We start from the raw sequence: 12,391 nt of genomic DNA, 5'->3' as shown, positions 1-12,391 counted from the left end.
CTGCTGGCCCCACTCCTCTGCTTCCTCCTGGGCTCTCTGGCCCCACCTTCCTTTCTCTCTGCTGCTCCTGCCCCCTCCCCCCCATTCTTTGCCCAGCTCCTACCTTGCCTTTGCCAGTTCCCTGGCCACTCTCTGCACACTCTCTTAGCCTCTACTGTTCTGCCAAGAGCCATCTTACATGATACTGTTCAACTGACTCTTATTACAGCTGTTAATACCTAATTATTGTTAGCATTGTATGTGATTTTATGCATTCACTACTCAGAAAAATTGACAGTCTGATTTTTATTTTCTGATTACCAACAGTTCAAGAGAATGCTCAACCGGGAACTGACACACCTTTCAGAAATGAGCCGATCAGGCAATCAGGTGTCTGAATATATTTCAAACACCTTCCTAGGTAAGATATGAAATACTGCACTCACATCTGAATCCACATAAATAAGATTTTTAAAAATGTGGCCATTACTGGCAGGTTTTCCTATAGGTATAGATGTCTTTTACAAGGCTTCTCTTCCACTCCCAGTTCACTATGCCACTCAACACACTGCTTCAAAAACTCAGTGGACCTGAGTCTCCAGTCTATTGAAATGCTGTGTCTAAGGAAGCTCTAGTGCATATAGCAAAGCCATATAGGATCCCATTAACACCAAGGGAACAATATGATATGGCATTAGATTCCATGTCAAAGTTAATTCCACCATCACCGCCCAACATGTAGAGATATGAGAAGAGTCTAATTGTGGGTAATGGATGTAACTGACAAATATAGCTGACTATTGCTTAGCAGCTATTCATGCTGTCCACGATTCTGGAAGCATTAGAGAGAAGCATGTGCTTGCTAGACAATATCCTCTTTGTCTTCTCAGGTGCCTGTGCCAGCCTAGGGCTGGTCATTGTGGCATGTTATGAAGGCTAAACTTTCAAAGGCATGCCAGGGCCACTTCAGTGGTTAGAACTGAATGGAAGCCCACTTCACAAATCTTAATCAGCCCTGTTTGTTTGCTTCCGTAACTTCTTTACCTGATTTCTGTGCTGAATACAGTCATTTCTTTTTCTTATGTTCTTATTTTAATTGTTTTTCTCTGTATAACAGAAAACACTGCAAAGCACTGGCATCATAATACTCTTTCCATAGCCAAAAGCCCTTTCCTCAAAACTGTTGCTGTTTCTCCTGTTAGCCAAATGTATCCTTTCTGACTGACCCATAAATTGTCAGTATAATTTCAATGTCTGAAAATCAGGTGTTTCTGTGGTCCCTTGGGGTATCTGTTGGGATGCCAGGGATCTGTCACATTGTATGCACACATGCATATTCATCCACACTCTCACACTTTCATTCACACACTTATTACACTCATTCATATTTCCTGCACATACACATGTGCACACTCCCCCCTACTAAATATATACACAGACACCCTTCTCCCTCCCATAGATACACCTTATTCTACTATCCTTAGGAGATAGCAAAGATAATGGAAGGAAGGGCTTTCATATCAAATCAATTTGCGATATATAGTGATTCTTCCTTGTTTTACAACAAATATAAAAATATAACTTATTTGTCTTTAATGGATTATGTTAGGTATGGGCACAGATACTGGATACCTAGATACTTTGACCCACCAATTTGCCCAGTTATTAATGAGGTTCATTTACTTAAACAAAATATGTACTGAACAAATAATATTAATATCTCCAGGTTAACATTTTCAGTGTTATTTAACTAGTTTAAGGATTTCTAGCATCTTTTGTACCACTACTAATGACTTCCATTATATAGCTTCAACTTTGATTAGAAAATATTTTAAAAGTTTGTGACAGAAATAGTAATTATTGTCTTGATTTAAAGGAATTACTGCACAATATCAAAATGTTACAGAGCAATTAAACTATTTACATCATTTTGAGTAAGCAGGTACTTGCAGTTAAACTGAAGAATACATATTAAACATAATAAGCTGTCAAACTCAGGATGCTTATTCTTAGAAGCACAGAAACAGAGAAACAGAGTGAGTCAGAAGGGGTTTCCTGGGCCATCTAGTCTGACCTCCAGCTCCAGCCAGCTCTGCTCATGACCATGTGCATGTCTGGCCTATTCTTGAACTCCCTCACCGATGGGGCATCAACCACCTCCATGGAAGTCTATTGCATACCCTAGGGGTCCTAACTGTCAGGAACTATTTCCTGGTGTCCAATTGAACCTTGGTTCTTCTTTGTGGTCTCTGTGCATCACACATATGGCTCTGTGGCAAAGCCTAGATCAGAAAGAAACTTCCAGAGCTCAGCATCATGGAGTGGGCACCCACCCCAGCCCCTCCAGAAGCCCGGATAACGGGAGGGGGGCCCACCCACCCCCTCAGTTCCTTTTCAACTGCAGTCCCCCTCAGTTCCTTTTTGACTGCAGTTGCAGTCTCATTGTTATCGGAACCTTCCACTGCTTTGCTGACTTTTTCTCTCTTTCTCTTTCTCCCCCTCGGTATATTAAAAATAAGTATTTTTTTCCTAATATCCTGTTTATAAAGTTCCCTTGTATTTTTCTCCTACTTTAATCCTGAGATTATTTTCTCCTTAATCTATTGTCCCCTTCCAGGACCAATCTCCCTCACCCACTTCTTCCCTAAAGGAGAGAAGAAAACTGCCCCCCCCCCTCCTCTCCTCCTCGTGCGCCTTTTTACTGACAGCAAGGCCAACCTGGCTTTTTGCTGCTGCGCCTCATGTGCCGCTCCCCTTCCAGCCGCAGACGCCCATTCATGCTGCCTTCTTCACCTCGGTGAGTGGCACATTGTGGAGACCTGCCCACATTGCCAGGCTTTTAAAAGGTAAACTCACCAGCAGCAGGCAGATCATCTCAAGCTTGCCCTCTGGCAGCATGCTCTGAGCATCTCCAAGTCTTCAAAATCAGAGGCTGATAAGCCTTTCTCCACTGAAGAAAATGCATTTCCACCAAAGCATGCAAAAAAGAGGGCCGCCAATGCCACTGTGCCCCCCACCCCCACCGAGGAACCTACAGGAGCTTTGTCTGCCAAGTGCAAGAATTGCCACACCACCAAGCACACCAAAGCTCTGGATGCCTCATCCCTCTTCAGTTGTCCACTCACCCCGGATCCCAGGGTTCCCCTGGAGGGAACTACTGCACCCCCACAGCCAGGCTCCCCCCAGGAGCATGCCAGATCACCGGACCCAGAGCGCTTGCCTCTGCAACACTCACCCCCCCTCACACAACCTGTCACCCGTGCTGCCTGCCTTGCTGGCCAGCAGTTTCTCCCACTCACCAATGCCAACTGCAGCTTGAGGCCAGACTGCTGCAGGACTGTAGGGATCCCCCTGTTTCTCCTTCCCCAACTGGGATGGCTCCTCATCGTGGTCCCCAGTGTCCACATGCTCGACAGGCTTGTTGGAGGTCTGGGACCCCCTCCCCCCCTGTGGTCAGGAGACCTCAGTGTCTAAATTACGGTCTGACTGAGAGGACCCCAACTCCTCTGCCTCCTCCATCAATCAAGGCTTCCCTAGGCCACCATCTCCGTGTCACTGCCGCTGCTGCCTTGACAACCCGGCTGGACCCTTCTTACCTCAACACGGAACTGTACTGCCAGGCAGCTCTGCAGCCAGGATGACCAACACTGCCACTCCTCCAGCCCTCTGCAGCCACGACAGCACCACTCCTCAGTGTGTCAAGGGCCTATGACACGTGACCACTGCAGATCTTCATCCAGGTCAGAGTCTCTCCCGCTTCTTGCCAAGGTTGTGGTCCCTGAACTCACCTCCCCATTCTCCGGATGTCCAAGCCCCAGAGCACAATCCATCCATGTCACCTGGAGGGAGAGGGAGGTTTGCTGATTTGATCTTTCGCATGTTGGATGACCTGGGCCTACAGGCCTCACACCCAGCAAAGCCCAAGACAGATTCTGTCTTCAGGGCCTTGTCCTCAGCACACTCTATCACGGTGTGTATTCATCTCCTGCCTGCCTACTCCATATAGCCCAGCAATCCTGGAAAGTCCCTATATTGGCCTTGTCCACTTCACATAAGGTCAAGTCCACCTACAAGTGGGCAGACAAATCCCTGTCCTTCCTCCATCAGCATCCCAGGCCCAGTTCAGTTATAGTTGAGTCCATGAAGGGAACCTCACAAAGGGTCCAGTCCATGCCAGCAGACAAGGAAGGATGCCACCTTGATGGCCTGGCTAAGAGGGGGTACACAGCTTCCTTCCTGGGCATCTGTGCCTCCAACTATGAAGCCACCATGGCCAGATGCCAGCTCTCTTTATGGGAGAAAATGGGGGCCATAGCAGAGCTCCCATTTTCTCCACAATGCTGCCCACCTGTTCCACACTGAGGCAGAAACCCTGGCCAGATTTCTGACTGAGGACACAATGTGGGCTGTAATGGCAAGGCAATGAAGGCAGCAGTAGCCATATGCCACCATGCCTGGCTTAGATCCACAAACCTCCTCCAAGAGACATGGGCCTGCATCAAGGATCTGCCCTTCGATGTAGAGGGCCTCTTTAATGTGCACACCAGTGAGAGCATGGGCAGTCTCCACAAAGCAAACACCACTGCTAGATGCATGGGCTTCACACACCAGACACTGCAGCATAAATGGCAAGGGACCTCCTCCAGTTCTAGCCACTGTTCACTCTTCGATCACCCCTTCTGGCCCAGAGAGCTAGTCCCCCCGCCAAAAGGCATGATACCCAGCCACACCAAAGGTTCCTGCCCAAGTGCCAAGACATCAGGCACAGGCACTGAAGTTCAGGTCCAGACTGCCCCTTTCTACTATCCCCTCCCCACCACACAATTTCACACACCAACTGGCTCAGTTCCTCTCAGTCTGGGAGTCCATCACCTCAGACTTCTGGGTCCTGGCCATAATCCAATAAGGGTACAGAATCTATTCAACAGCTTGAGGCCTTGCTGTCCAAAGGAGCAATAGAATGGCTCTCCATGGACCTTCAGACCAATACTGTATCTCTGGGGCGTCAACAAGTGCATAACACCCAAGAGGTTCAGGATGGTCACCCTGCAAGGTATCCTCTGCCTGCTTAGACAAAGGGACTGGTTTGTCTCCATAACTTCAAGGATACCTACTTTCACATAACAATCCACCAAGCTTATAGGCACTTTTTCCAGTTCCACATTGGCCATGAGGCTTTCTAATTCCCTGTCCTCCCCTTTGGCCTGACTACCACCCCACAGATCTTCACCAAATGTATGGCAGTGGTCTGCATCCACCTTACATCCCAGGGCATCTAGGTCTTCCCATACCTGAGTGACTGGCTCCTGAGAGCCTCTTCTAGGGAGGACCTTCTGCAAGGGCTCCAGACCATGTAAAGCCTCCTGTAGGATCTGGGATTTCTTATCAACAATGGCAAATATGCTCTCTCCCCTACACAGTCCATCCTCTTCATAGGGACTCACCTGGACTCTATTCCCACCAGGTTATTCCTCCTGCAGGCATGAGGAGAAGCTCATACCTCATTGGTCATGTCCATCAGGACCACGATGTTCTTTACCACCCACACCATCCAGAGATTTCTAGGCCTCATGGCCACCACCTTGTTGGTGCTGCAACTCCTACAGCTCTGGATGAGACCCCTCCAGCTTTGGTTTGTGGAAGCCTTCGTCACAGAGGAAGATGCCCATGCCACCATTCTGTCCTCTCCTCCAGCACTGGTGGGGTGACATTGACAACCTCACCACTGGGATCCCCTTCTCCCCTCCAGAGCCCTCCATAAGGGTCACGATCGATGCCTCAAACACAGGCTGGGGCACTAACTGTGCAGACATGCATGTGCAGGGCATCTGGGCCCTGCATGAGTTGCATCTTCACAGCAACCTCCTCGAGATGCTGGTGATGTGCAAAGCCCTTGTATCCTTCCAAACCTCCCTAACATTCAGATAGCCACAGGCAACACCATGCCACGTGCTATCTGAACAGACAAGGTGGAACTGTCAACCCTCACGTCCACCATCTGGGAATGGTGCCTTGAGAGGGACATCATCATCACCGCCATCCACATGGCAGGTCACCTCAACACCCTGGTAGACACCCTGAGCTGCTGCACCACCATCCCACATGAAAGGGAACTCAAGGCCTTTGTGTTTCACATTCTATGCAAGAGATGGGGCCCTCCTGAGGTGGACCTCTTCACCACCCCCCAGAAGTGTGAGCAGTTCTGTTCCAGGGTGGGCCAGAGAACTGCATCCCTGGGTGATGCTTTCCTCCTGAAATGGGAGGTAACCCTATTCTACACTTTCCCACCCCTTCCACTAATAATCAGGGTCATCGCCAAGATCCAGAGAGATGAGACAGACTGCATCTTGATCACCTCATGGTGGCCAAGACAGCCATGGCTTTCCCTCTTACTCCACCTTTCTGGCCACACCTTCCTCTAGCTGCACTAGGTGCTACATCCCAATGTCAGGACTCTGTGCCTCACCACTTGGAGGATTGCCAGGTAACAGACTCTAATCGCTCTTTCCCCACTGAGGATGCCTCCATCTTCCATGCTGCACTCAAACCCTCCACCCACAAGTCCTACCAGGCAAAGTGGAGGGCCTTCACCACATTCTCTGCGACACAAGGACTTGACCCCTTCCACACTTCTATGGAGCACATTCTTTCCCGCCTCCAGACCAGTTTCAGCCCAGGCCTTTCCCCATCCTCCTTACAGGTCCACCTGGTGGCCATCTTACATTTCCACCGACTGGTACAGGCATCCTCCATCTTTGCACACCCCCTAGCTTATCAGTACCTTTGAGGTCTCCAGAACCTCACCTCATCAATCTGGTTGTGCAACCCCTCCTGGAGTCTTTCCATGGTCCTTCAATCCCTCACAAGGAAACCCTTTGAGCCCATGGCAATGTCGGACCTTTGCCTCCTGTCCTGAAAGATGGTGTTCCTGATGGCCATAATATGTGTCCACCACACCAGTGAGTTAGCAATGCTACGAGTCGACCCTACCCCTCTTCCTGACCTTCCATAGAAGATAAGGTGATCCTCTGTGCAGACCCTCACTTCATACCAAAGGCCATTTCCTTTTTCCACATCAGTCAAGACATCAACTTCCCAGCCTTCTTCCCCAGCCCTGCCACCTCAATCAAGTCTACACTGCACCTCCTCAATGTACTCAGGGCCCTCACCTTCTACAAAGCTCTCACCAAACCACTGCATTGCTCCAACTGCCTATTTGTGTGCTACACAGGTCAGAATACAGGGCAACCTGTCTCAATCCAGAGACTTTCCAAGTGGGTGTCTGGCACTACTCCCCTGGCCTACATGATGGCAAAACTAGAGCTTCCAGCACATCCTTGTGTGCACTCCACATGGGCACAAACTTTGTCTACTGCCCTGCTAGCCAGCATCCCCCTGCATGAAATGTGCAGAGCCACTACATGGTCCATGCTGTTGACTTTCATTCGCCACCACTGGCTAGACATCCACGCCACGTAAGAATGCACATTTGGTAGGGCATTCCTCTCTCCATTTCTCCAGTGACAACAGCCCCTTCTCCAAGAAGGGTAAGCTTGCTAGCTGCCCATATGTGAGATGCACAGAGACCACAAAGAAGAAAGACAGGTTGCTTACCTGTAACTGTTGTTCTTCAAGGGGTCATCTGTGCATTCATACAACTCACCCTTGGCTCCTTTGGCTGTTGTCATCCTGGTGCAGCCTTCATTCTCACTGGGGCCACCTCCTTTCTTCTGCTATGTTTGACACCCTCCCATGCCTGGACTGTTGTGGTCTTCAAGGCAACTGAAGGTATGGGCAGGAGCACCTTCCCTTTATCCAGGCCTCTGGAGGGGGCGAGCGGGTGTCCCCTGCCCACTCCATGAAGCTGAGCTCTGGAAGTTTCTTTCCAATCTAGGCCTTGTGCTCCTTGGTGAAGTCCATATGTGTGGATATACAGATGACCAATCGAAGAACAGTTACAGGTAAGCTACCTGCCTTTCCTTGAATTTGCTCCATTGGAATGTGTTCCGCCTTCCTCCTCAGGGAAAAACAGGTCTTGACCCACCTCCGCAAGACACTCCCTCATGTACCTATTTGTTGCCAACAGATTCCCTTGGAGTCTCCTCTTCTTCAGGCTGAAAAGACCCAGTTCTCTCAGTCTCACCTCATACAGCTTTCCCTGCAATCTGACCACCATGGCCCTACACTGCACCAATTCCAACCTGGTTAGATCTTTCCTGTAATGTGGAGCCCAGAGTCGTATAGAGTGGCAGTAATGTCTTTCTCAATCTAGAGGCACTTCTGGCTATACATCCCATGGTAGCATTCTCCCTCTTGACCACTGTGTCATGCTGCTGACTCATGTTTAACCTGCAGTCAACCATTCCCCCAAGATCCCTTTCACAAGTGCTGGTCTCCAGCAGCTTGTCCCTTAACCTGTACTTATGACACCCAGTCCTATACCCCAAGTGCAAGACCTTGCACTTATCTGCATTGAACGCCATTCTGTTGTCCCCTGCCCACTTCTATAGCCTGTCCAGATCCTTTTAGATTTGGAGTACCTGCTCCTCAGTTGTGGCCACTGCTCCAGTTTTAGTGTCGTCTGCGAATTTGATCAGCAGACTGTTCACCCCTTCTTCCATGTCGTTAATGAAAAGATTAAACAGGATCGGCCCCAGGACAGAGCCCTGGGAGACCCCACTTGTCACTGGCTGCCAGCCTGATGATTCCCCACTAATGGCTACCCTCTGCTTTCAGTCAGTCAACCATGCCCTAATCCATCGGACAGTGCATTGGTCTATCTCAAAACTCCACAATTTCTCAACCAGGATATCATGGGGCACTTTGTCAAAGGCCTTGCTGAAATCCCGGTAAACCATATCCACTGCATCCCCTCATTCTAGCCACCTTGAAACCTTGTCATAGAATTCCACAAGGTTTGGCTGGGAGGACCTGTTTTTGCAGAAGCCGTGTTGTGTGACTGCCAACCTCCCTTTCCTATCTAGGGTTACTAGATTTTCCCTATTATTTCCCTATTTGCATCGTCTTCCCCAGAATGGACATAAAGCTAACTGGCCTGCAATTCCCCATGTTCCCTCTACTACTCTTTTTGAAGACTGGGACCACTGACACCACCGTCCAGTACTCTGGAACCTCTCCCATTCTCCACAAGGCCTCAAAAGAGGCCAACCGGTGCGTGAGTACTCCTGAAGTTCCCTTGTGTGTAACCAATCAGGACCCAGCGCCTTTGTAACATCCAGTGCCCTGAGGAGCTCCTCAACTTCTAGGGGGGTGACTCTAATCTGTGACCCTAAATCCTCAGCCTCATCTGCCCCCATCCCCACGTAGATCTCTCCTGTCCTGCTTTGGGGAGAACACAGAGGCAAAATAATCATTTAGCATTTCTGCCTGTTCCCTCACATCCGTCACCAAATCCTCTTCCTCCTTATTAAGCGGTCCCACCACTTGTCTCCTCTCCCTCTTGCTATTTACATGTCGATAGATGCCCCTTTTGCTGCTCCTGATATTCTTTGCAGGTCTCAGCTCATAATCATCCTTAGCCTTGTGAAGCATCCTTCAGTAATGACCTTCTTCCTCCTGGTATACTCCTTTGCCTATTTGCCTCATTGCCCATTTCCTACGGAGGTTCTTCTTACATGCTGGAGGAAGAGTTCAGTGAGAGTTCCACACCTCCTTCTGAGGGTTCCACTCTTAAAGGCAAATATATATATAATTACATTGAATGGTTGGATGGACGGACAGATATGAGCTTGAGGATTCCTTCTTCTTTTCCCCTTCAACCTACTATGCCTCTTGAAAAACTGCTCTGGCTGTCTAGATACCATTCAGAGCAGCATAACATGCAACACAGAGAACTGCGGGGGAATAAGAGGAATTGGTGAAGATCAAGAATGCTGGCAAACTCTGTAACTGATTCAAATGACTTTGAATTTCTGTGGATCCAGCCTGTGAATTCTGCCAGAGTTGTGCTGCCTCCTCCTCTTCCTCTTCCTCTTCTTCCAGGGGAGAGAGTAATTGCACAAATTTGTACTTGCACTAATATGCACTTTGCAAGTGAAATGACATTCTCATACATTCCTAATAAACAAACAAACAAACAAACAACCCCCCATCCATCCATAAGTAGACGAACAAAAGGCATGTGACGGTCTTCAAAACAGAGACAGAATGGGTTTAACAAAATCTGTATATCCCTGGTGAAAATTGCCTCCCTGTGATCCAGCGGGCAGGCTCCACTGGCTTCTGGTGCCTTATGTGAGTAGAAACAGCTCTTCAACTCAGTATGTTTAATAAATGTTACAAAGTAATGTTTTTCTTTTTCCTACACAGACAAGCAGAATGATGTGGAAATTCCCTCTCCCACACAGAAGGACCGAGAGAAAAAGAAAAAACAACTCATGACACAGATCAGTGGTGTGAAAAAGTTAATGCACAGTTCAAGCTTGAATAATACTAGTATTTCAAGATTTGGTGTGAAAACAGAAAAGGAAGACCATCTAGCCAAGGCAAGTATGACTCACTATATACTGATCTTTCTGTGAAAGATGTAGATTCAGGAGAAACATGCTTTAGCACAGTGTTAAATGCTGAGCACTCAAGCATTCTTGTTTCAAACCTGAGACAATCTTCTCATACTAACAAAAATTTGAAATAGTCAATTCTCATTTCAGCAGAGGAAAATAATCTATTACTATAATGATGATGATGACAATCATGATGGTTATGTAATATTAAATATGAGTATTTTCCTCATAATTCTGTTTCTGAACTGCACAATATCTGAAGTTCTCTGTATGTATTTTAGTAAACACTGAAATAACATGTTGAAAAGAATTCCTAATTTCAGGGTATAATTTCTGCCTTGCTTCTCCTTTTTGGAATGTCCCTTCCCTAAAATTGTGACAACAGCAACAAAAATCTTTTCAGAGATATGAGATAGTGATGGCTCCATATTAAGATACTTAGGACATGGATGTTCTTAACAAAAATGTCTCTAATCCCAGAATATTAGAAATGATTGATAAAACAGTTTACTGTGATTTCATTCTTTTAAAGCAGGGGCACAGAACCTCAGACCTAGCCATTTTGTGCTTCCAGTCTGGCCCTCCTCAGTTCCCTGAATAGCCATGCACTTTCTTCCTGGCTCCAGCCACTGAATATTGGGTAGCTTCCCAGATTGGAGAAGTATTTTCCTCCCATTCTGAATGAAGAAATGCCTTTCCTAAGGCTTGGTTACTGGCAGTAAGATCTTTAAGTTCAACTATTTGGATAAACGTGACCTCTTCCACTTTCTTTCGACACCACCAACCACTGGAATATAACTCCCAAAAGTTTCTCCAACATGGATTTGGCTCTCAGTTGGAAAGATATTCTGCTCCTCCGCTCTCAAGTATTTCAGGCAGGATCAAATACTGTTTTGAAAAGGATTTTATTTGAGTTAACCTGCATATGGTGCTTCCCCCTTTGTACATTGTACAGTCATTAATTTATTGTCCTTGTTGTTTCCTCCAGGAGCTGGAGGATTTGAATAAATGGGGTCTGAACATATTTAATGTTGCAAGATATTCTCACAGTAGACCTCTCACCTGCATTATGTATGCCATTTTTCAGGTTGGTGATTAGACTGAAATATTTATGTATATAAATATGTACTCAGATGGCTCCATTTTTTAAAAAGTTCTCACTTCACACTCCTCCCCTTAATGAATTTTTTATGCTTGTGTCAATTTATGCAATTTAAAATTTAAACTTTATGATTTATGCAATTTAAATTACCTTAAACAGGAAAGGGATTTGCTGAAGACATTCAAGATCTCATCAGACACCTTTATAGCTTACATGATGACTTTGGAAGATCACTACCATTCTGATGTAGCTTACCACAACAGTCTTCATGCAGCTGATGTAGCCCAATCCACTCATGTTCTTCTATCCACCCCAGCCTTGGATGTGAGTACAAGTGGCCATCCACATTTGTGGGGATTAGGGGTGCAGGACCCCAGCACAAGTGGGAAAACTGTGGATATCTCCAACCCCACCACAGAGTTTAACTCTTAATACTGTTGACTGTACATGTACTGGATTGCTTCTCCCTCCCTATCTCTCTGTCTTCATGCCCACTGGTATAGCTACAGCAACAGCTTCATGAATTTCCCTTTCTTTTTTCTTGATATACCATATATAGTGCTGTATAAGGTGACTTGCAAACAATATGAGGTTGGCTTTGGGTTATTTTTCTGGTGTTTGGGTATTTTTCTGAAACATCCTTCCTGGTCACTTGTTTCACACATTATTACCATATATATCAGCATATAAGATGATCCCAGTTTTTGCTTTGCTATTTTTGGTTTCAAGGGTTGTCCTATATGATTCAGTTTCTATTGATGAGTAAACAGGTAGTTTGTTAACCTAT

The 12,391-nt window shown here is 46.9% G+C and overlaps 1 protein-coding gene across 3 annotated transcripts in view; it reads left to right on the top strand.

Annotated features, from left to right (window-relative positions):
* Window positions 1–12,391, top strand: part of PDE4B (phosphodiesterase 4B) — a 227,243-nt gene that overhangs the window by 200,283 nt on the left and 14,569 nt on the right. For all 3 annotated transcript variants that reach the window (XM_044441195.1, XM_044441215.1, XM_044441204.1), the window contains 4 exons: window positions 307–400; window positions 10,309–10,484; window positions 11,491–11,589; window positions 11,764–11,928. In XM_044441195.1, the coding sequence (XP_044297130.1) occupies window positions 307–400; window positions 10,309–10,484; window positions 11,491–11,589; window positions 11,764–11,928 (534 nt within the window). The remainder of the gene's footprint in view (window positions 1–306; window positions 401–10,308; window positions 10,485–11,490; window positions 11,590–11,763; window positions 11,929–12,391) is intronic.

Source organism: Varanus komodoensis, unplaced genomic scaffold (assembly GCF_004798865.1).
Source record: "Varanus komodoensis strain SLA01 unplaced genomic scaffold, ASM479886v1 scaffold1, whole genome shotgun sequence".
In the NCBI taxonomy this organism is placed as follows: Eukaryota; Metazoa; Chordata; class Lepidosauria; order Squamata; family Varanidae; genus Varanus; species Varanus komodoensis.
Note: the sequence above shows the minus strand (reverse complement) of the source record. Positions and strands in the feature narration are given on the sequence as shown.